This window comes from Chiloscyllium plagiosum, unplaced genomic scaffold (genome assembly GCF_037043375.1).
Source record: "Chiloscyllium plagiosum isolate Xiang-an unplaced genomic scaffold, Cpla_swu_hap1 HiC_scaffold_15, whole genome shotgun sequence".
In the NCBI taxonomy this organism is placed as follows: domain Eukaryota; kingdom Metazoa; phylum Chordata; class Chondrichthyes; order Orectolobiformes; family Hemiscylliidae; genus Chiloscyllium; species Chiloscyllium plagiosum.
In genome coordinates, this window is record NW_028270153.1 from 7,123,810 (window position 1) to 7,145,363 (window position 21,554).

At 41.7% G+C, this 21,554-nt stretch overlaps 1 protein-coding gene across 3 annotated transcripts in view; it reads right to left on the reverse strand.

Annotated features, from left to right (window-relative positions):
* The window catches only part of poglut1 (protein O-glucosyltransferase 1), a 36,898-nt gene that overhangs the window by 9,983 nt on the left and 5,361 nt on the right, over positions 1-21,554 (reverse strand). For all 3 annotated transcript variants that reach the window (XM_087994706.1, XM_043710892.2, XM_087994707.1), the window contains exons 2-9: positions 18,500-18,590; positions 16,296-16,439; positions 14,934-15,069; positions 14,718-14,839; positions 13,408-13,467; positions 5,284-5,383; positions 2,702-2,760; positions 1,372-1,539 (exon numbers count right to left, since the gene is read on the reverse strand). In XM_087994706.1, coding sequence (XP_087850832.1) covers positions 1,372-1,539; positions 2,702-2,760; positions 5,284-5,383; positions 13,408-13,467; positions 14,718-14,839; positions 14,934-15,069; positions 16,296-16,439; positions 18,500-18,590 — 880 coding nt within the window. The remainder of the gene's footprint in view (positions 1-1,371; positions 1,540-2,701; positions 2,761-5,283; positions 5,384-13,407; positions 13,468-14,717; positions 14,840-14,933; positions 15,070-16,295; positions 16,440-18,499; positions 18,591-21,554) is intronic.

The following is a 21,554-nucleotide window of genomic DNA, read 5'->3' on the forward strand; positions in this document are numbered from 1 at the left end:
CAATTTCTGCAATACATCTTGGAGATGGTACACACTGCTATTGCCTATTGGTGATGAAGGAAGTGAATGTCGAAGATGAGGGATAGTGCCGATTAAGCAGTTGCTTTGTTGTGCATGGTGTTGAGCATTGGGAGTGGCACCTATCCATCATAGTTCCAACTTATGCCTTGTAAATGGCGCATAAACATTGGGGTGACAGAAAGCCCCTGATCTGCTGTTGTAGTCACAGCATTTATATTGCTGCCCCAGTTCAGTTTTGGGCTAACAGTAACCTTAGATTGTTGGTAGTGGGGGAAGACTCAGAGATGGCAATGTAATTGAATATCAAGGACCAAATGGTTAGATTCTCTTGAAGAGGAGCTAGTCATTGCCTGGCATTTGTGTGGTATGAATGTTTTGCCACTTATCAACATAAGCCCAAATTTTGTCCAAGTCTTGCTGTATATAAATGTGCACTGTGATGTTGTGAATGGTGCTGTACACTGTGCATTCACCAGCAAACTTCTCCACTTCTCACCTTATGGAGGGAAGGTCACTTATCAAGCAGCTGAAGATGGTTGGGTCTGAAACACTACTGTGAAGAACTCCTGCAGAGATGTCCTGGAGCTAAGATGACTGGCTGCGAAAAACCACAATAATCTTTTTTGGCGCCAGGTATGACTCCAACCAGAGGCAAACTTTCCCCCAATTCTGCCATGGATCCTTGATGCAACACTCCGTCAAACTTTGCCTCGATGCCGTAGACAGTCACTCTCCCCTTCCTTCTGGATTCAGCTTTTCTGTATATGTTTGAACTGAGGCCAGGACCTGGCAGAATCCAAGCTGAGCATCAGTGAGCAGGTTTTTCTTTGCAAGGGATGCTTGATAATACCATCAATAATCCCTTCCATCAGCTTGCTTATGATTGAGAGGAGAATAGGAGATGTCTTTTGCAATGAGGTGCTGGACTCCCCCAGCATTGAGTCTGGGGATAATTGTAGAGTTTGTATACCAACATTCACAACTAGATGCCACAGGAATACAGAGCTCAGACCTGATCCTTTGTTGTGGGATGGCTTAGCCTCTTCTATTACACACTCCTTCCACTGTTTGACATACAGGTAGCCCTATGTTATAGTTTCACCAGTATAGGATACACTAGCATAGTTTTTTAGATACTGCCAAAACAATATAAGTAAACCTCCAAGGGGATACAATAAAAGGATACAAAAAAAAACATCTACTCAGCAAATAAATTCTTCTTCCTATTAAAAGTAAAATTACTACTTTGTAAATGCCCTTCAGCTAAATCTGAACATGACTACCATATCGATTAACAACCGTGTCGGCAGCAGATGACCCACTAATCTGTCATTCCACCAAGAGTCTTACCGAACATTGGAGAGATCTTGGTTAACAGGGATGTAATGTACCCATGGTTTCAGCTGGGGGTAAAAGAATTCCAGCCATTCATTCCCAACATGGAAAACCAACGATCCGCACAGAAAAAGATGTTTAAATCGGAAACTGGCTGCAACACCTCGGAAATTAAATAAATACCTAGAAAAGAAACAGACTTTGTTTGTTAACTCCATCCATCCACAGCTGCAAATGCAAATAGCCTCGGTGTGTGAGAAGCTCCATTCTGAACTAAACTGGAGGTCACAACTGGCAGCTCTCCAGGACGTTCTCCGCTGGCTCACTTGAAGTTTTCCTTATTTGCAACGAACATTTCTGGGATGTTGAGCTCAAGGTAGTTAGGGGGAGATCTGAAAACCAGAAGTAAGTGTCTTGTAAGAGCAGCAGCAGCCCTGCACCCCCTCCGTCTAATGCAGACCAACAGATTACATGTGTTTAAAAGGGCCTGCATGTATGAAGATTTAAACCAGAAAGGAAGGGCTGCTTTCGCAAAACATTTGCCTGGCTGTGATCACAGGTTAAATCATGCAAGCTCCTGGATACACAAGTTCCAGCCAACCTGCTTGAATAACAAACAGGAACAGGAGTACACCATACGATCCCTCATGCCTGCTCCACCACTCAATGCAATTAGAGATGATCTTCTGTTTCAATGCCATTTCCCTGTTATATTTCCAAATCTTTAGATTCTCTTTGTGCTCAAAAATATATTGATTTCAGTCTTGGAATATACTCAAGTAGCCCCTAGCTATGTGGGGTAGAGAATTCCAAAACTTTGAAACTTTTCAGTGAATAAATTTTTCTCTTCACCTCAATCTCAAATACTGAAAATCTGACCCTTAGTTTTAGACCCTTTTGTCAGGGAAAATGGTCTCTTTGCCCTCTGATAATTTTATATATTCCGAAGAAGTCACCACCCATTCTCCTAAATTCTAGAGAATACAGACCTAGTTAATATGGCAAAGTTATCCCAATACAGATCAGCACAAGGTACTAAACCTTTGAAGGTAAAAACAAAAGGTACAAATATCTTGGATAATAAGAGGAGAAATGGAGCTGCGGGAGCAATGGAATCTATGAGTATAGAAAGATGATGACTGGCTAATGACTCATACTTATTGAGGTTTGATGAAGAGACCCATATCAAACGTTGACCTGGTATTTCTTTTTTAGGGGCTGACTGACCTCCTCTGCATCCTTGGTTTTATTATCCCAATGCTAAGGACAGCATGTGTGACACCAGGAAGGCAAATTCTGCATAAGATGCACAAAACTGTGAGTGAAAAAGTTTCTAACAACATACTTGTACTTGCAATGGTCCACCAATGGAATTTCTTTGGCAGGGGGTCTTCCTAGAGTATCCTGCAAATAAATGAAGTGAATATATTAACAGCTTAGATCAATGTGGCACCATTAGCATGGTAAAACATTTTAAGGAGTATAATCAAACAATGCTTGGCACTGAGCCACATTCAGGGGTATCACAATGCATTATCGAATGCTTGGTCAACGAGGTAGGTTTTATGAAGCATTTTAAGTGAACAGAGAAACAGGAGAGGTTTAAAGTAATTCCAAAGCCTACGGTTCAGACAGTTGAAAGCACGGCTGCAAGTGGTGGAGATGAAAATTGGAATGCAAAGGAGGCACTACAATTAACAGGAGAACTCAGAACAAGCAAAATAGGAGCAAAGGTTGACCACTGATTCCATCCAGGCAAAAGTGGGTACTGCAGATGCTGGAGAGTAGAGTCCAGATTAGAGTGGTGCTGGAAATGCACAACAGGTCAGACAGCATCCAAGGAGCAAGAAAATTGACGTTTCATGCAAAAGCCTTTCATCAACATTGATTCCATCCTTCAATATGAGCCTGGCTAACTTTCGATATCACCTTTCCCACCTTCTCTTCATATCCTGCAATCCCCAGAGGTTTCTATCAAGCTCAGTCTCAAACGTATTCAACACTGGACTATCAACAACTCAGTCAAGAAATTTTTCCTCATTTCAGTCCTGACCATATGGTTACTCCCAAATTATGGGAAACATTTACTCAGTGTCTATCCTATCAAGCTCCATCAGACTCATGTAGGTTTCGAGGAGCTCATCTCTCATTATTCTAAGCTCCAACTTTCATAGGCCTGATTACTTAGCCTTTCACCATAATAAAGCCATCTTCTGCAGGAATCAATCTAGTGAACCTTTACTATGACACTGCCAATGCAAGAATATCCTTCCCTGGACATGGGGATCAGAGCTGTACAAAGTATTCCAGGTTTGCTTGCTAAACTTCATTTTTTGAACATTTCTCTGAACATTTAGAAGTCTCATGCTTTTTTGAAAATATTAGTTTTCCATTCTTACTATCAAAATGAATAATGTCACACTTCCCCTTACTGTACACCTCCTGCTACCTTGTTCCTCACTCACTTTACTTGTCTATATCACAATCAGGTCCCCTCTCAGCCTTCTCCACTCTAAAAAAAAACCAGGCCCAGCACCGCATTTTCAAGTAGGCAGCATTTTCCTAGTGTCACCGTAGGTGTGACTACAACAGATGGATTGCAATATGACAGGAGGCAGCTCGGATCACCTTCTCAACAGCAATTACTGATGGGTAATAAATGCTGGCTCTGCCAATACACTCACATCCCAAACACACATCAACAATACAGAGTCTCTTCTGCATTGTACTATTTAGAGTTCCCAAGTGAGAGAAAGCATTCTAGTTGGTATTAGTTGGATAGGAAAGATTCTATTTACTAACCAAGAACATCTCTCCAAAACTCAGACGGGTAGGCTTTACTGAACTTTTATCTCCCCAATTCATTCACAGGATTTGGGCAGCACTGGTACAGCTGGCATTTATTGTCTATCCCTAAATGGAAGGCCTGTTTATGAGACAATTTCAGAGGGTAACCACATTCCTGAGAGTTTGGGGACACTTGAAGGCCAAGTGGGCAAGAACAGCAGGTTTTGTTTTGTAAAGGACATCAATGAGCAGACAAGTTTTAATAATAACCCGACAGTTACCTAAATTCCAAATTTGTTGAATTAGCTGAGTTTAAATTCTACAACTGCAACTGAACTCATTGGATTGAACTCAAGTCTCCACATTATTAGTCCTGGTTTGTGCATTGCTACTCGAGTAAAATAAACACTATACTACAGTAGCTGCCATTCCACACCCTCTACCCTTGTGGCCTCACTGCAAGAACAGCTACTGCATTTCCACAGCAGCTGCATTATTGTAGTACATCCCACGGTGTTTCACAGCAATGCAAAAAGGCAGCATGGAGCCAGAGGATGAGACATTTGACCAGGTGAACCAAAGTCTGATCGAAGAGATCAGTTTTATGCAGGAGAGAAAATTGGAGACGCTGAGGTTTCGGAGGAGAATTTCTAGCGTATCTAAATGGTTTTTGCCAAGCTCGTGAATGGAGTGATCAACAGATATCGCGAATGAGAAAGATGCAGACTTAGCAAGATTCCTCGCATCATGTCAATTTGTACAAATTAGGACCATTCTTATACTGTGACTTCACACACTTAACAAAAAAAACAGAGAAACTCAGCGTAAGTGAAGAAAAAAAAATGAGGTAAGGTTTTTGAGTCTAACATGATTCTTCTTCAGAAGAAAAAAAACAGAACTCATGCCAGACTCCAAACATTAACTTTGCTTCTCTCTCCACAGATGCTGCCAGACCTGCTAAGTTTCTCCAGCATACTGTGTTGGCTTCAGATTTCCAGCATCTGCTACATTTTGCTTCTATTCCACCAACTGGGTTGCTTATCACATTTCACACAGAAATTGATATATAATTATCTTATTCTAATACAATTCTACATATAAAAGTCTCGACTTCAATTCAGCAACTAACACCAGGAGTACCTTTTCGGACTTCCAGGCTTGGTTTTTCGTGTACTCGGCATCTACCAACAAAGGTTCTTCCCGAGACAGCAGAATAAGAGGGTCTCGCTCAGAACTTGTCCTGAAATATCACAATATAATATCCACACGTGCATTAAGAGAGCGATACAGACACACATACATACATACATATTGTCTATGGCCCTGTCTTTTTGGTTGAGTATGCATGTGAGAAAACAAGAAGAGGTAAGTAACAGATAACATTTTGTTTCCATTCATGCGATGTTGTGGTGTAAAATTATGTCCCAATACATGTGTGAATCATAATGTAACACATGTATTGGGCCAAGCAGTGGAATGTGGTGAAACGGTTAAAAATTATGTCCCAATACATGTGTGAATCTAACCGGAATGGAGGTGTTGCTTAGTCCCGTGTGAATCTTATTACACACCTCCCCGTGTGAATCTTCTTATCTGTATGTAACCAGAATGGAATGTGTTTTTTAGCCTTGCTCTGCTGTTCACATGAATGTTTATATCTGGAAAAGAGTATATCAGCTGGAAAAGTCTCCAGTTCGGTGAGTCTGCTCCGGGGTTACGTTTAACCGCCGAGCGTGGGTTGTTGGCAACCGCTCTACGAGAACTGACGGCTCCCAGTTCCGGTAACATGTAGAGTGAGTATAAGCCAGACCCGTTGTAAGTATGAGACCTGGTTGTGGCGACGCTGCGGGGAATAAAATGCTCATATTCTAGCAGACTCGCCTCTTGGTCGTTTGTTCTGTGTCAGACTACTCTCCTACGAACCTGACCTTGAGAATTTTTTAAAACAGATGTGGGTGGCATAGTGTGGTGGTGTCACTGGCAAGGCCGGCATCTATCCATAAGTGCCCATTAAGATGATGCTTAGCTATCTTCTCCAATACAACCAAATGGGTTGGTATGCCATTTCACAGAGCAGTTATAACTCAACCACATACAAGCCAGACTTTCCTCACGTGAAGAAAATTGGTTTGTATAACAATCCAATATTTCATCGTCACCACTGTGAATTGAGCATTTTACTCCAGATTTATTCAGTTAAATCTCCTAGATGCTATGGTCTGCAGATTATTCATCAGGCGTCCTAGATCATTAGTCCAGTAGTATAATCATTCAGCTATCTCTCTCCCAAGCACCATGACATGAGCACTTTCCATAACTTTCATGATGAATTGAGAATGGGAAAGTGAACAGGAATTGATATCGATAAAACATCCGGCTTTAATTGAGAAATGGTTTATATCAATGCACCCTGGTCCAGCTATATCCTACTCTTTAACTTGCTTCACTTGAATAGTACACTCTATCTCAACCCCTGTCATTGCATGTAGGACTCCTGAGCCAGAGCTCATCTGCTCCATCGGTTTTTTTTCTTAAGTTGTGTTTTTTTCTTCTTTTTAGCTCCCATCCGCAGGCAGCAATGGTGGTGATTGAGGTGAAGGCCCCACGCGGACTCCCGGCCTAGAGGGCCCGCGCAGACTCGAGGCAAGCATGGACTCGACTTGTCTGCTATATCTTCTCTGCTTGGAAGGACTGTAATTTTGAACTTTATATTTCTTAGATCTTAGTTCTAGTGCACAAGCCACCAGAAGCCAGTATATAGACACAGCAACTGCAGCCATTTACTGGCTTATGTCTTAGGGAATTGCCCGAAACAATCAGAGTTAAGCTGTTGGGTTTAAATTTACAGTTAGCTGTAAATCAGCAATAATGGGTGTATTCTCCATGGTAATACTACTTGCCAACCAATCAACAGTCTCATGCAGTATGAGGGTCGGTTTTCCCACTGAGTGTAAGATATCTTTTTCCAGAACATTCAAGTTCTGTACTACAAATGACAATTTGTATTTAAATTCTGCTGACAATGTGGACTAAGAGGCAAATAAATTTGTCAGATAATTCATACTTGCATTCATATCTCCTGTCTGTTGGTATTTTAAAATGTTATGAATCAATTGGTCATACCCCTTGATCTCCTTATCCTGTATCAATAGGTCACTCATGTCATCTATCTGCACCTGTCAGAATGCACTGTTGACACAGAGTTGCACCAAGACAATTTTTAAATAATCTGGCTAAACTCTCTCTGCTGTACATATGGATGAGTTCTCTCAGCATTGCCCTATTAAGCTGCGTAATGCTAAAATAAATTTTGTAGCTAAAATGGAGTGGTGTACTGCAAGGATCTGTTTTGGGTCCACTGCTGTTTGTCATTTTTATAAATGGCTTGGATGAGGGCGTAGAAGGATGGGTTAGTAAATTTACAGAAGACACGAAGGTCAGTGGAGTTGTGGACAGTGCTGAAGGATGTTGCAGGTTACAGAGGGTCATAGATAAGCTGCAGAGCTGGGCTGAGAGGTGTCAAATGGAGTTCAATGAGGAAAAATGAGAGGTGGTTCATTTTGGAAGGAGCAACAGGAATAAAGAGTACTGGGCTAACGGTAAGATTCTTGGTAGTGGAGATGAGCAGAGAGATTTCGGTGCTCATGTACATAGATCCCTGAAAGTTGCCACCCAGGTTGATAGGGTTGTTAAGAAGGTATGCGGTATTGGTAGAAGGATTAAGTTTCAGAGCCATGAGGTCATGTTGTAGCTGTACAAAATTCTTGTGCAGCCGCACTTGGAATATTGCGTACAGTTCTGGTCACGCATTATAGGAAGGATGTGGAAGCATTGGAAAGGGTTCAAAGGACATTTACTAGGATGTTGCCTGGTATGGAGGGAAGGTCTTATGAGGAAAGGCTGAGGGACTTGAGGCTGTTTTCGTTAGAGAGAAGGCGGCTGAGAGGTGACTTAATTGAGACATATAAAATAATCAGAGAGTTAGATAGGATGGACAGCGAGAGCCTTTTTCCTCGAATGGTGATGACGAGCATGAGGGAACATAGCTTTAAGTTGAGGGGTGATAGATATAAGAGAGATATCAGAGGTAGTTTCTTTACTCAGTAGTAGGGGCGTGGAACACCCTGCCTGCAACAGTAATAGACTCGCCAACTTTAAGGGCATTTAAATGGGCATTGGATAAACATATGGATGAAAATGGAATAGTGAAGGTGTGATGGGCTTCAGATTGGTTTCACAAATCGATGCAACATTGAGGGCCGATAGGTCTATGCTGAGCCGGGGGTGTAATGCTCAGGTACACAATCCTTTATCCAAAACCCATGGGGCCAGCTGGTTTTCGGAATTTTTTGGATTTCGGAATAAGTTACAATTTCACGGTCAAATTTTTTAAAATCTTACCAAACAGCAGTCGCACCCGTGAGTACTACAAGCCCTGAGAAAGAATTGACGCCTGTCAGCGCTGGGCCATGCCGCCATGTCACATCTGCGTGACGTGGGTCAAGTGGTGTGGAATTGTGCTAACTGTTTACAACCTTGTTATGGAGAAAAAAACTTCACATTTCAGAGCTTTTCGGATTTCGGAATAAGGATTGTGTACCTGTTCTATGTTCTACTTGGATCCTAATAAATGATGCCATTCTCTTAGTGGGTTTCCCAAGAAAATTACATTCACAACATTGCTAGGAATCCCCTTTGCTGTACACAGTTAATGAGAATTCCTCTTCTCTTTAACAGCTTTGCTGAATGATCCTACAGTCTGCAACCTTAATTATTTTCTGCTTTGTGTTTAAATTACAAATCTCCTGCCCTAATTGTTGCCTCAATCATCTCCTTACTTCCTTCTTACATTAGACTGTCTATTTCGGTTTCTAACTTTCCCCTTTATTGCTATGATTCTGGCATCGCGGCATTTCGTAGCTGCAGCTTTATTTTTAAATTATTTCTGTCACCCTTGATTTTCCTTACTGGAGCCATGCCTTGTAGTACCTGTTTGCTATGGCAGCAAAATTCATTCACAGCAGTAAGTACTTTGTTTACTTCTATCTTTCTCAGCCAGCAAATACACTTTATTTTTAAAAGATTTCCCTTGCCCACCAGTGATTTCAGTTTCAATCATGCAGCCTCCAATGCCCAGTCTCCAGCTGAACCTCAATTTGTGACTGCTCCTTCAGTTCCCAGCACCCAAAGCAATCTGTAACTGCCAAGTGCGACCAGTGCTACATCACCACATAGAGAAGCAACTACGAGCCAGAAGCTATGGGTCTGCTACCAGGTCTGAAACGTATTTAGCATTGACTGCTCATTCTGCCTTGATGAATCTGGTCACAAGTTTTTACTCTACAAGATTCTCGAATGTTCAGCTGTTTCAGATGACGACTGTCTGCATGAGTCACTCAAAACTCAGATTAGGAAATTTCTAGAATCCAATGTAATTTAGGATACTGTTAAAAGTTTTATGTGGTTCAGCTAATTTGTGTTCCAATGCACTGCTGCTCACCATGCTGCATGTGCGAGCTGGATTCCATGCGCTAGATTTGCTGCCACCATCCTCCTTTTCGGTTGGCTCTAGAGGGCCTGCTGTCTGGATTGGTAGAGAATCATGTCTTAAACAAGACATGATAACCAGTTACAAGTTACATTGGTATGATACACAATGTTACCAAGATTACGAGACCTAGATGGTCAGTCTGACACCTTTGAGATCTAGAGGTATTATAGAACATAGAAGAATACAGTGCAGTACAGGCCCTTCGGCCCTCGATGTTGCGCCGATCCAAGCCCACCTAACCTACACTAGCCCACTATCCTCCATATGCCTATCCAATGCCCGCTTAAATGCCCATAATGAGGGAGAGTCCACCACTGCTACTGGCAGGGCATTCTATGAACTCACGACTCGCTGAGTAAAGAACCTACCCCTAACATCTGTCCTATACCTACCCCCCCTTAATTTAAAGCTATGCCCCCTTGTAATAGCTGACTCCATACGAGGAAAAAGATTCTCACTGTCGACCCTATCTAAACCCCTAATCATCTTATACACCTCTATCAAGTCACCCCTAAACCTTCTTTTCTCCAATGAAAACAACCCCAAGTGCCTCAGCCTTTCCTCATACGATCTTTCTACCATACCAGGCAACATCCTGGTAAACCTCCTCTGCACCCGTTCCAGTGCCTCCACATCCTTCCTATAGTATGGCGACCAAAACTGCACACAATACTTCAGATGTGGCCGCACCAGAGTCTTATACAACTGCAACATGACCTCAGTACTCCGGAACTCAATTCCTCTACCAATAAAAGCCAGTACGCCATATGCCTTCTTCACCGCACTATTTACCTGGGTGGCAACTTTCAAAGATTTGTGTACACGGACACCAAGATCCCTCTGCTCATCCACACTACCAAGTATCCGACCATTAGCCCAGTACCCCATCTTTTTGTTATTCTTACCAAAGTGAATCACCTCACACTTAGCTACATTGAATTCCATTTGCCACCTTTCTGCCCAGTTCTGCAGCTTATCTATATCCCGCTGTAACCTGACACATCCTTCCTCACTGTCTACAACTCCTCCGACTTTCGTATCATCCGCAAACTTGCTCACCCAACCTTCTAACCCCTCTTCCAGGTCATTTATAAAAATGACAAACAGCAATGGTCCCAAAACAGATCCTTGCGGAACACCGCTAGTGACGGCACTCCAAGATGAACCTTTGCCATCAACTACTACCCTCTGTCTTCTTCCAGCCAGCCAACTCCTAATCCAAACCTCCAACTCACCCTCAATGCCATACCTCCGTATTTTTTGCAGTAGTCTACCATGGGGAACCTTATCAAACGCCTTACTAAAATCCATATACACCACATCTACTGCTTTCCCCTTGTCCACCTCCTTAGTCACCTTCTCAAAGAATTCAATAAGGTTTGTGAGGCACGACCTGCCCTTCACAAAACCATGCTGACTATCCTTGATCACATTATTCCTATCCAGATGTTCATAAATCCTATCCCTTACAATTCTCTCTAAGATTTTGCCCACAACAGAAGTGAGACTCACCGGCCTATAGTTACTAGGGTTATCCCTACTCCCCTTCTTGAACAAGGGAACCACATTTGCTAGCCTCCAATCTTCTGGCACTACTCCTGTAGACAACGAGGACATAAAAATCAAGGCCAATGGCTCTGCAATCTCCTCCCTTGCTTCCCAGAGAATCCTAGGATAAATGCCATCAGGCCCAGGGGACTTATCTATTTTCACCCTTTCCAGAATTTCCAACACCTCTTCTCTACATACCTCAAAGCCATCCATTCTACTTAATTGTGACTCAGTACTCACATTGACAACAATGTCCTGTTCCTGATTGAATACTGATGAAAAGTATTCATTCAGTGTCTCCCCAATCTCTTCAGCTTCCACACGCAACTTCCCACTACTATCCTTGACTGGACCTATTCCTACCCTAGTCATTCTTTTATTCCTGACATACCTATAGAAAGCCTTAGGGTTTTCCCTAATCCTACCAACTAAGGACCTTTCATGTCCCCTCCTTTGCTGCTCTTAGCTCTCTCTTCAGGTCCTTCCTGGCTACCTTATAACTCTCAATCGCCCCAATTGAACCTTCACGCCTCATCTTTACATAGGCCGCCCTCTTCCATTTAACAAGGGATTCCAATTCCTTATTAAACCACGGCTCCCTCACACGACCCTTTCCTCCCTGCCTGACGGGCACATACTTATCAAGGACACTCAATAGTTGTTCCTTGAACAAGCTCCACATATCAATTACACCCTTGCCTTGAAGCTTACTTTTCCAGGCCACACATCCTAAGTCATGCCTCACAGCATCATAATTTCCCTGTCCCCAGCTATAACTCTTGCCCTGTAGTGCACACTTATCCCTCTCCATCACTAGAGTAAAGGTCACCGAATTGTGGTCACTGTCCCCAAAGTGCTCACCTACCTCTAATTCTAACACCTGGCCTGGTTCATTACCCAGAACCAAATCCAGTATGGCCTCACCTCTTGTTGGCCTATCTACATATTGTGTCAGGAAACCCTCCTGCACACATTGGACAAACACTGACCCATCTAACGAACTTGAGCTATAGCATTCCCAATTAATATCAGGAAAGTTAAAGTCCCCCATAACAACCACCCTATTACTTTCACTCTTCTCTTGAATCATCCTCGCAATCCTTTCTTCTATGTTTCTAGGACTATTAGGAGGCCTGTAAAAAACTCCTAATAGGGTGAGCTCACCTTTCCTATTCCTAACCTCAGCCGGCGAGTCTTCATGCATCGTCCTTTCCACAGCTGTAATACTATCTTTTACAAGCAATGCCACACCTCCCCCTCTTTTACCCCCACCTCTGACCCTACTAAAACATTTAAACCCTGGAACCTGCAACAGCCAATCCTGTCCCTGTTCTACCCATGTCTCCGTAATAGCCACAACATCGAAGTCCCAGGTACCAACCCACGCTGCAAGTTCACCTACCTTATTTCGTATACTTCTTGCATTGAAGTATACACACTTCAAACCACTTTCCTGTTTACAGGCACCCTCCTTTGAAATTGATGCCATGTTCCTAACCTCCCTACACTCCAGGTCCTGCACCCTAAAGCTACAGTCTGGGTTCCCATGCCCCTGCAGAGTTAGTTTAAACCCCCCCCCAAGAGCACTAGCAAACCTCCCACCAAGGATACTGGTGCCCCTCAGGTTCAGGTGCAGACCATCCTGTTTATAGAGGTCCCACCTTCCCCAGAAAGAACCCCAGTTATCCAAATACCGGAATCCCTCCCTCCTGCACCATCCCTGTAGCCACGCATTTAACTGTTCTCTCTCCCTATTCCTCGACTCTCTATCACGTGGCACGGGTAACAAACCAGAGACAACAACTCTGTTCGTTCTAACTCTGAGCTTCCAACCTAGCTCCCTGAAAGCCTGCCTAACATCCTCAGCGCTCCTCCTACCTATGTCATTGGTGCCAATGTGGACCACGACTTCGGGCTGCTCCCCCTCCCCCTTAAGGACCCGGAAAACACGATCAGAGACATCACGTACCCTTGCACCTGGGAGGCAACATACCAAACGTGAGTCTCTCTCCAAACGTGAGTCTCTCCACAACCAACTCCTTATGAAATGGTCATATTGGGTGGCACTTCATACATTCCATAGCATTAACTTTCAGAATCAAATATTTGTACAACAAAAACTTATACATTGTATTATAAATGGTCATAACTATTAGCCTTACCTTGATCCTCTAAAGAAACCTTTTGAGACTTTCTTCTCCCATGGCCACTTTTCAGCAGATCTAGTGAAACAACAAAAAAGGCCAATTAAATTTCATTGTAAACACAGACTCTGGATTGTGTTATCACTCTGCTGATGGTCCTTTTTGTAGCATATCCCATTTAGAAAGGCTAAAGAATGTGTGTCCATTTTCTCCAAATGCACAGTGCATCCGGATAAATGCTTGAGCCATTTAATCTCATGCGAGAGGCAATTACATGTAAACTTCCAAAAAACGATTTGCCTTACAAAGCTCCTTTCATGACTTCAGAACAAAACATAATTAATGTAAGAAAACAGAAGTGCATTTCCAAAATTTTACAATGGGTGTAAGACGCTTTGAAATCCTTTGAGATTACGAAAGATGTTACAGAGATGCAAGTTTTGTTTTGAAGAAGGGTCTACTCTGAAGAAAAGTCACTGAACCTAAAATATTAGCTTTGCATGGTAGATAAGCATTTATAAAATACAAATAGCTGGTAGATAAGCATTAATAAAATACAAATAGCAGAGGTAAGAGGGAAAGAAATCAAATTCTGCATTTTTAGAATTCATCCATGGAGTGTGGGCATTGCTAGCTGGGTCAACATTTTACTGCCCATCACGAATTACCTCGAGGGCAATAAGAGTCAATGACATTGCTGAGAATTAAAGGTGTATGTAGGGCAGACCAGTGGATCGTGGATTAACTTCTCTATAGAACATCAGTGAACCAGATTTTTGTTCACAACAATTAACAGTAGTTACACAATCAACATTACATGAGCTTTTTGTTCTAGCATTTTTTAAAAATCTGGTCAGCATGGATGGGTTGGACCGAAGGGTCTGTTTCCATGCTGTACATCTCTATGACTATGACTCTATGATTTCAAATTTCACATCTGCCATGGTGGGCCTCAAACCCATGTTGCTATATTAGTCTGGTGTTCTGGATTAGAGTCCAGATATATTACAACACAGATAGCTCCCTTTCCTATCAGTTCTAATTGTATGCTCCTTATGATTATTGAGCTTCCAATTATATCACACATCAATACGACCATGTTAGGCCATGGATTTCATTATCAAATACAGCAGGGTCAATGAGGTCAGTCTTTCGGCCTTCCTTGGATCATCCACAAACTATCCCAACCATCATATTCAATGGCATAAATAACCCAAAGAATGGCAGACCCAGGACTCCGAACACTTATACAGTCAGATTCTCTCTTCATGAAAATAAAAGCAAAAATATTCCTTTAGCACTGATTCTATTCATCAAATACGCCTTACACTTTTAACTCCTTCCTCATTAGGTCCCAGCGTCCAAGTCCTTTTGGGTAAATGGGCCAAACTGCTGGACCTCCCTCCCAGAAGGTCCACGCAGGGTACATGATGTCATAGTATTCTGATGTCTGTAACAGAAAAATAAGTGGCAGCATATTTTTAAATGCAGTCAATGCCAGGTCCAAGAGCTGGATATTGTAGTAAGCCTCCTTTGACGATTACCTTGCTGAAAGACAAGATAGGCCTGATGGGTTTCATCCAGTATGGAATCTGAGGGTAGTCTCGGACATTGAGCACAAATTCCATGTCAGGGAGCTGGTCAATTATTTCCAATATAAAATGCTCTACTCCACTGCACCTGAACATAGAACAAAAAGACAGTAAGAAAGTGATTGGCTAACTCACCACAAATGGAGATACATAAAGAGAAGCATTTATAGCAATGCAAGGCCTGTTGTCACAGTGGTCAGATCAGCATGCCTTCAAGCTTCATATTTCCATTGTTTAAATTTTAGTTCTCTAATTTTTCTTGAATGTCTTAATTGAAACTGCCACCGCCACAGCATCATTAACATATTTCAGATCCTAAACACTTTTCCTCAGTTTTCCTTTGCTTCATTTGTTATTTATCTTAAAACTGTCTCTGATGCTTAACCCTTACTTCAGTTGGAAATGTTTTTCTGTGACTACTTTGTCCAATTTCCTCAAGATTTTGAGCATCTTAATAATTATTTATTGAAGATAGAATTAGCCTGTGACAGAAATTAAGCAAAAGTTTAGATCATTTCAACTACACACAAGGATGTGAAATGGTTTGTGTTCCACATATTTATAAAGCACTTGCATAAAAAGCAAACTCAGGATGCTTGTAAAAGCAGGTGGTGGACAGAAGGGATCAAGACAATTACTTTCAAATCACAGCTAAACCAATAACTTTATTTGTGGTTTGAAAGCAGGTAAAGAGGCAGTTAAGTGAGCTGTTGATTGTAACTGAGATATTCCGGACAGCTGATCAAAGGAGTGACCTTGAGGAATCACAGCAGTGATTGAGCAGCAACCCCCCAGTAGGTACAGTTACAATGTTTAAAAGACACTTGGATAAGTTCATGAATAGGGATACGGGGAAAGTGCAGGGAGGTGGGACTGGTTTAGTTTAGGAACATGGTCGGGGGTGACTGTTTCCATGCTGAATGACTCTTGATGAATATATGGAAGAGTGTTGCAGCACAGTGAAAGTAGATAAGATATTGAAGATAATGTTCCAGATGTAGAAGGAGGCAGACTGGATGTCACATACATAAAGTTCAGTTTAGGACCGAAGAGTTTGACTTTAATATTTCATTATCCTACTGTGTGACTCACATCTAGTACACGCTACTGAAGGTTTAACCCATTCTTCAATGCATGTTAGGATTTCTGTTTGAACAAATTGCATCATGGATGGTTGAGTCAGGTTCCAGTGGTTTATAGTTGTTGGAGAATTTCATGGTCAGAAATCTCAAGGAAAAGACTCTATCTCTTTGGTTCATTTCAGTCCCATATTACATATGCATCAAATCCCAGCAGGCCTGGCTATTCTCCCACCTGGCAGGGAACATGCAGTCATCTTGTCGATACAACTTGTTCTGTATTATCTGGTAGTGAGTCCCTACATTTTTATTGACAGTATCAGTCATCATGTCACTGGAGATTCCTTGCTTGAAGGGTGAAAGATCATCCTCTAGGACACTGAATAAAATACAATAAAATGAAATTTAAACAATTACAAAAGGGTCACAGGTCAAAGACATATTTATTTATTCCTTCTAGTCTATGTTACTACTTTCACAGAAAGAAAACAATAGTCTATTAAGGCATTTGTACACTACACAATCAGAGTTAACAATTAGGCTTTGCACCAACTTTCAAGGGATATGAACCAAACACAATTCACAAGCACTTTACACTCTAAGGTACTTATACAAAAAAAAAGCACCAGCAATTCAAGGATGATGGAATATTCAATTCGTTTCACAAAATAAGTCAAACTTATGTAAACTAGTTCATGAACAGAGAGACAATGCAACAGTACATCACACCTTATGCCCAGAGGTAGGCACTGGACTACCCAGTGTTACTGAGTTTGTAATCTAGTGGTCAGGAGACAGGGACTCAAATTCCACAATGGCAGAGGTGGAATTCAAACTGAATTAATGCAGTTAATTTTAAAAATCTGGAATTGAAGGTGGCTGCTGGCAGATGGGACTAGATTGGGTTGGGATATCTGGTCGGCATGGACGAGTTGGACGGAATGGTCTGTTTCCATGCGGTACACCTCTATGACTATGACTATAATGGCAACCATGACACTACCAGAGTATAGTTAAAAACACATCTGGTTCATCCATTCATGTCCTTTAGTGATGGAAATCAACCATTCTTATCCTGTTGCGCCCTCATGTGACTCCAGACCGAAAGCAACATAGTTGACTTTTAAACAGCCTCAAGGGCAAATAAAGATGGGTAACCACTGCTGGTCTTGCCAGGGATGCACACATCCATGAACAAATCTTAAAAATACACATTTTTCTTAAAGTTAAAACATTCCAATTATCATAAACAAGTTCTGTACTCCTAAAATCCTCTTGAGCAGGGTCTGCAGTAGGAAATGATTCTGCGTTTGTATGGATGATTTTGCATGTATGATTTTCCAGGATAAGCTCATGGCTTGCACACACAAGGACTAAAAAACACTTGTTTATAATTCTTCTTATAAATCTTCCTGGTGTTAAAATCTACAGCCAGGAACTTAGCACTCAAGTTTGCTGTGGGGGCGTATTTATTCTTCCCCATGTTACATTCCCCAAGGTAACATGGGGGAGAACTAATTTTTCTATATTCTCTGTAGGGATGTGAGCATCAGTTGCAAGGCTACATTTATGGCCTTAGAAGGTGATGAGCTATTTCCTTGAGAAATTGTTTAACAACATGGGGTTTCTTAACCTACTGCAGAGGGGCATAAAGAAATAACCACAAAGTTTCCTCCCACAGTCCAAAAATGTGCAGGTTAGGTAAATTGGCCGTGCTAAATTGCCCGTAATGTTAGGTGAAGGGGTAAATGTAGGAGAATGGGTCTGGGTGGGTTGCGCTTCGGCGGGTTGGTGTGGACTTGTTGGGCCAAAGGGCTTGTTTCCACACTGTAAGTAATCTAATCTAAAGTGTGCACATTTTACAGTCTGTATAGGGACAGGAAATTCCATTCCATTATAAGAACATTAATCTTTTGGTGACAGCCTGGAAGACATCATTCCAGGTGCTAGTCCACAGATCTCATAATTAAAATATATGATCTGGTGTGATCTGAACTCCTAATGCTTGCTCACTGGCCCATTATCAGGTTAAAAAGACCACATACCAGCAATGGATGCAGTAACTGTTGGGTTGCAGAGGAAATAGTTTCCTCCTTTGTGCTGGATGAAGTGCAACCAGTCTGCCAACTCTTAAGAAGCAGATATTCTTGCTCCTGCTGAACAGCTACAAAAAATAATGTAGAGGTGTTTGCCTTCATCAACCTCTATCGCCTTAAGCTGTGGTCTCAATCTGATAAGACCACCAAAGACATGATTACAAGGAAACTGAGCAATTGGGGAAGGGATTAACCCACCTGCTCCAGATTGCAGGGGAAATGTGAGGCAGCTAAAGACACTGGCATGCATAGCTGAAGGAGAACAATAATATTAAGATGCAATTCAAAGAAAATATGATGTAAAAAAAGGTTAAAAATAATATTCTAACGAGTAAGACCATACCGTTGATGACAGCTGCAGTTATGTTGGATGCAGGACTGATAAGAACCCACAGCTGCTGCTATCTTGTCCTTGTACCTGTGCCAATTTCCATCTAAAAAGTAAACACCACACTGTTAGAAGTGAATCATAATTAACAAGAGTTGAGTGAATTTAACTGCTTGGTTCAATTAAGTGAGATACAAATAATGCTATGTTGTCCCCTCTTTACCTTATTATAGTGCATGCGCCTATTTTCCAACAAGAGTAATGCATTAAATTCATAAATGTGTAACAGTCTAATAAATACTAGCCCAAAAATTCCAGTCAGGGTCAGAAATCCTATTTCATGAAACTGTTGACCTTTATGCTGGAGATTTCCAAATGGGTTCTTCTGTTACAAACCAGTCCAGGAATTCTCGAATCCAGCAGCAGAGGAGATCATCATCAAAAGTATGCCCCCTAATCTTTCCCATCCTAAGCATAAGGCACGTGAACCTTGTCTGAACTGATTCTTGTGCTTTTGGATTGCTTCTTATATAAAAGGAGACCAAACTTGCCCATAGTACTCCAGTTGTGACCTCACCAATACTGCATATAACTGTAGTAGTACATCCCCTTTTATATAATCCACATTCCTCTTGCAATAAGTGACAATATTCCATTTAATTTACTAATCACTTGCTGTATCTGCATACTAACCATCTTGTGCTACATGTATCAGTATTCTTAATTCTGCAATCTCTCTCCATTTATATTTTCTGTTATTCCTGCCAGCGTGGACAAGTTCACATTTTCCCACATTACATCGCAAAAGCCAGAAGCAGGTTCTACTAACAACTGATGGAAAAGTTTTGTTGTTCAAGCGAAGACTGACATGCTGACTTCATGAGCCCAAATATTAAGACGTGACCTTGGGCTGTGTAGCAAATACTTTTAGAAGTTCAGAGTTACATTCTGAATTCTTAATAATGAGTCAGTTTTACTTTCTTGGATAATCCTCCAGTTAAATAAGCTTTACGTTTCCAATGTAAATGACCAAACCACAATAGGTAAGAGCTGTAAACCACCCGGGCCGGTGGAACCTGCTCTACAACTTTGCTGTCAGCTCTCCCTCGATTAAGTCTGACTCAGAGTTGAGAGTCTCCACCCTGGGTCTTCATGTGACCAAATAGACCAATTCTTGACCTGTAGATTCTTGATCAAAACGCAGGTTGCCCCCATGACAGAATTTTTACAGATGCATCATAGAAAACATTCTGTCTGGCTGCATAACAGCCTGATACAGCAACTGCTCTGTCCAGGACTGTAAGAAACTACAGAAGGTTGTGTGCACACGGACCATCACGGAAGCCAACCTTCTATCCATGGACTCCATTTACACCTCTCATTGCCACGGAAAGGCTGCCAACATCAAAGACCGCTACCACCCCAGTAGTGCTCTCTTCTATCAGACAGAAGATACAGAAGCATGAATACACACACACACACACAAACAGGTTCAAGAACAACTTCTTCCCTGCCGTTATTAGACTGTTGACTGGGGCTCTCTAACTTCAAATACTGTTAATCTTGCTTTAAGCATCTCCTATGCAGTGGCTTGCCCTGTCTAAGCACTCCAAGATCTGTAAGTTCTTGTTTGCTATGATCTGCCTGTACTGATTGCAAAATAAAGCTTTTCACTGTACTTAGGTATATGAGACTGCAATAAATCAAATTGAGGTAGTGGGATCCAGTGTTCAGGAATTTGTTTTCTTTTTCTTTGCTTCTCTGCTGCTGCTCTACCTATCAACAAGTTGTATGGATTCAAAGCATGATGGCCATCAGCAGTCTAAAACACTTCAAGGAGAATTTCAGTTGTCTTTGAAGATTTTCTACATTCTGCAACTCTCTGTAATTGAGAGTTTTGGACAGGCCAGATCTGCATCCCATGGCATTTACAAAAATAAAAAGCGATTTGATTGATATATCGAGTTTTGAGAAGATTTGTAGCTCAGATTGAGGTTCTGGATGTAGATTTGCTCACTGAGCTTGAAGGTTCATTTCCAGACGTTTCATCACTATACTAGGTAATACCATCAGTGAGCCTCCGGATGAAGCACTGATGGTACAGCCTGCTTTCTATTTACGCATTTGGGTTTCCTTAGGTTAGTGATGTCATTTCCTGTTCTTTTTCTCAGGGGGTGGTAGATGGGGTCTAACTCGATGTGTTTGTTGGAATGCCATGCTTCTAGGAATTCTCATTCGTGTCTCTGTTTGGCTTGTCCTAGGATGAATGTGTTGTCCCAGTTGAAGTAGTGTCCTTCCTTATCCGTGTGTAAGGATACTAGTGAGAGTGAGTCATGTCTTTTTGTGGTGAGTTGATGTTCATGTATCCTACTGGCTAGCTTTCTGCCTGTTTGTAATGTTTATTTCAGTTCTTGCAAGTTATTTTGTAAATGACATTAATTTTGCTTGTTGTCTGTTTAGGGTCTTTCAAGTTCATTAGGTGATTGATATATTTTAAATCCTTAGTGGTCTTTCCAGGGTTGATATGGAAAGGAGGATGTTTCCTCTTATGGGACAATTGAGAACTTGGGGTCACTGTTTAGCTATCAGGGATTGCACATTTAAAAGAGAGATTAGGCAAAAAGTTTTTGCTCAGAGGGTCTTGAAATAAAAGCAGGGATGTACTTCTGAGGCTCTATAAGGCTCTGATCAGATCACATGTGGAGTATTGTGCGCAGTTTTGGAATTATATATCTCTGGCCCTGGAGCATGTTCAGAGGAAGCGCACGAGAATGTTTCTATTAATGAAAACTTTTGAGAATTCTGGGTTTATATGTGATGGAGTTTAGAAGGATATGGGGGGGATCTAATTAAAACATACAGATTACTGAATGGCCTGGACAGAATAGATGTTGGAAGATGTTTCCATTGGTAGGAGAGACTAGGACTAGAGGGCACAGCCTTAAGAGTAAAGAGAAGACCTTTTAGAATGGAGAAAAGGAGAAACTTCTTCAGCCAGAGAGTGGTAAATCTTTGGAATTTATTGCCACAGAAGGCTGTGGAGGCCAGGTCATTGTGTATATTTAAAACT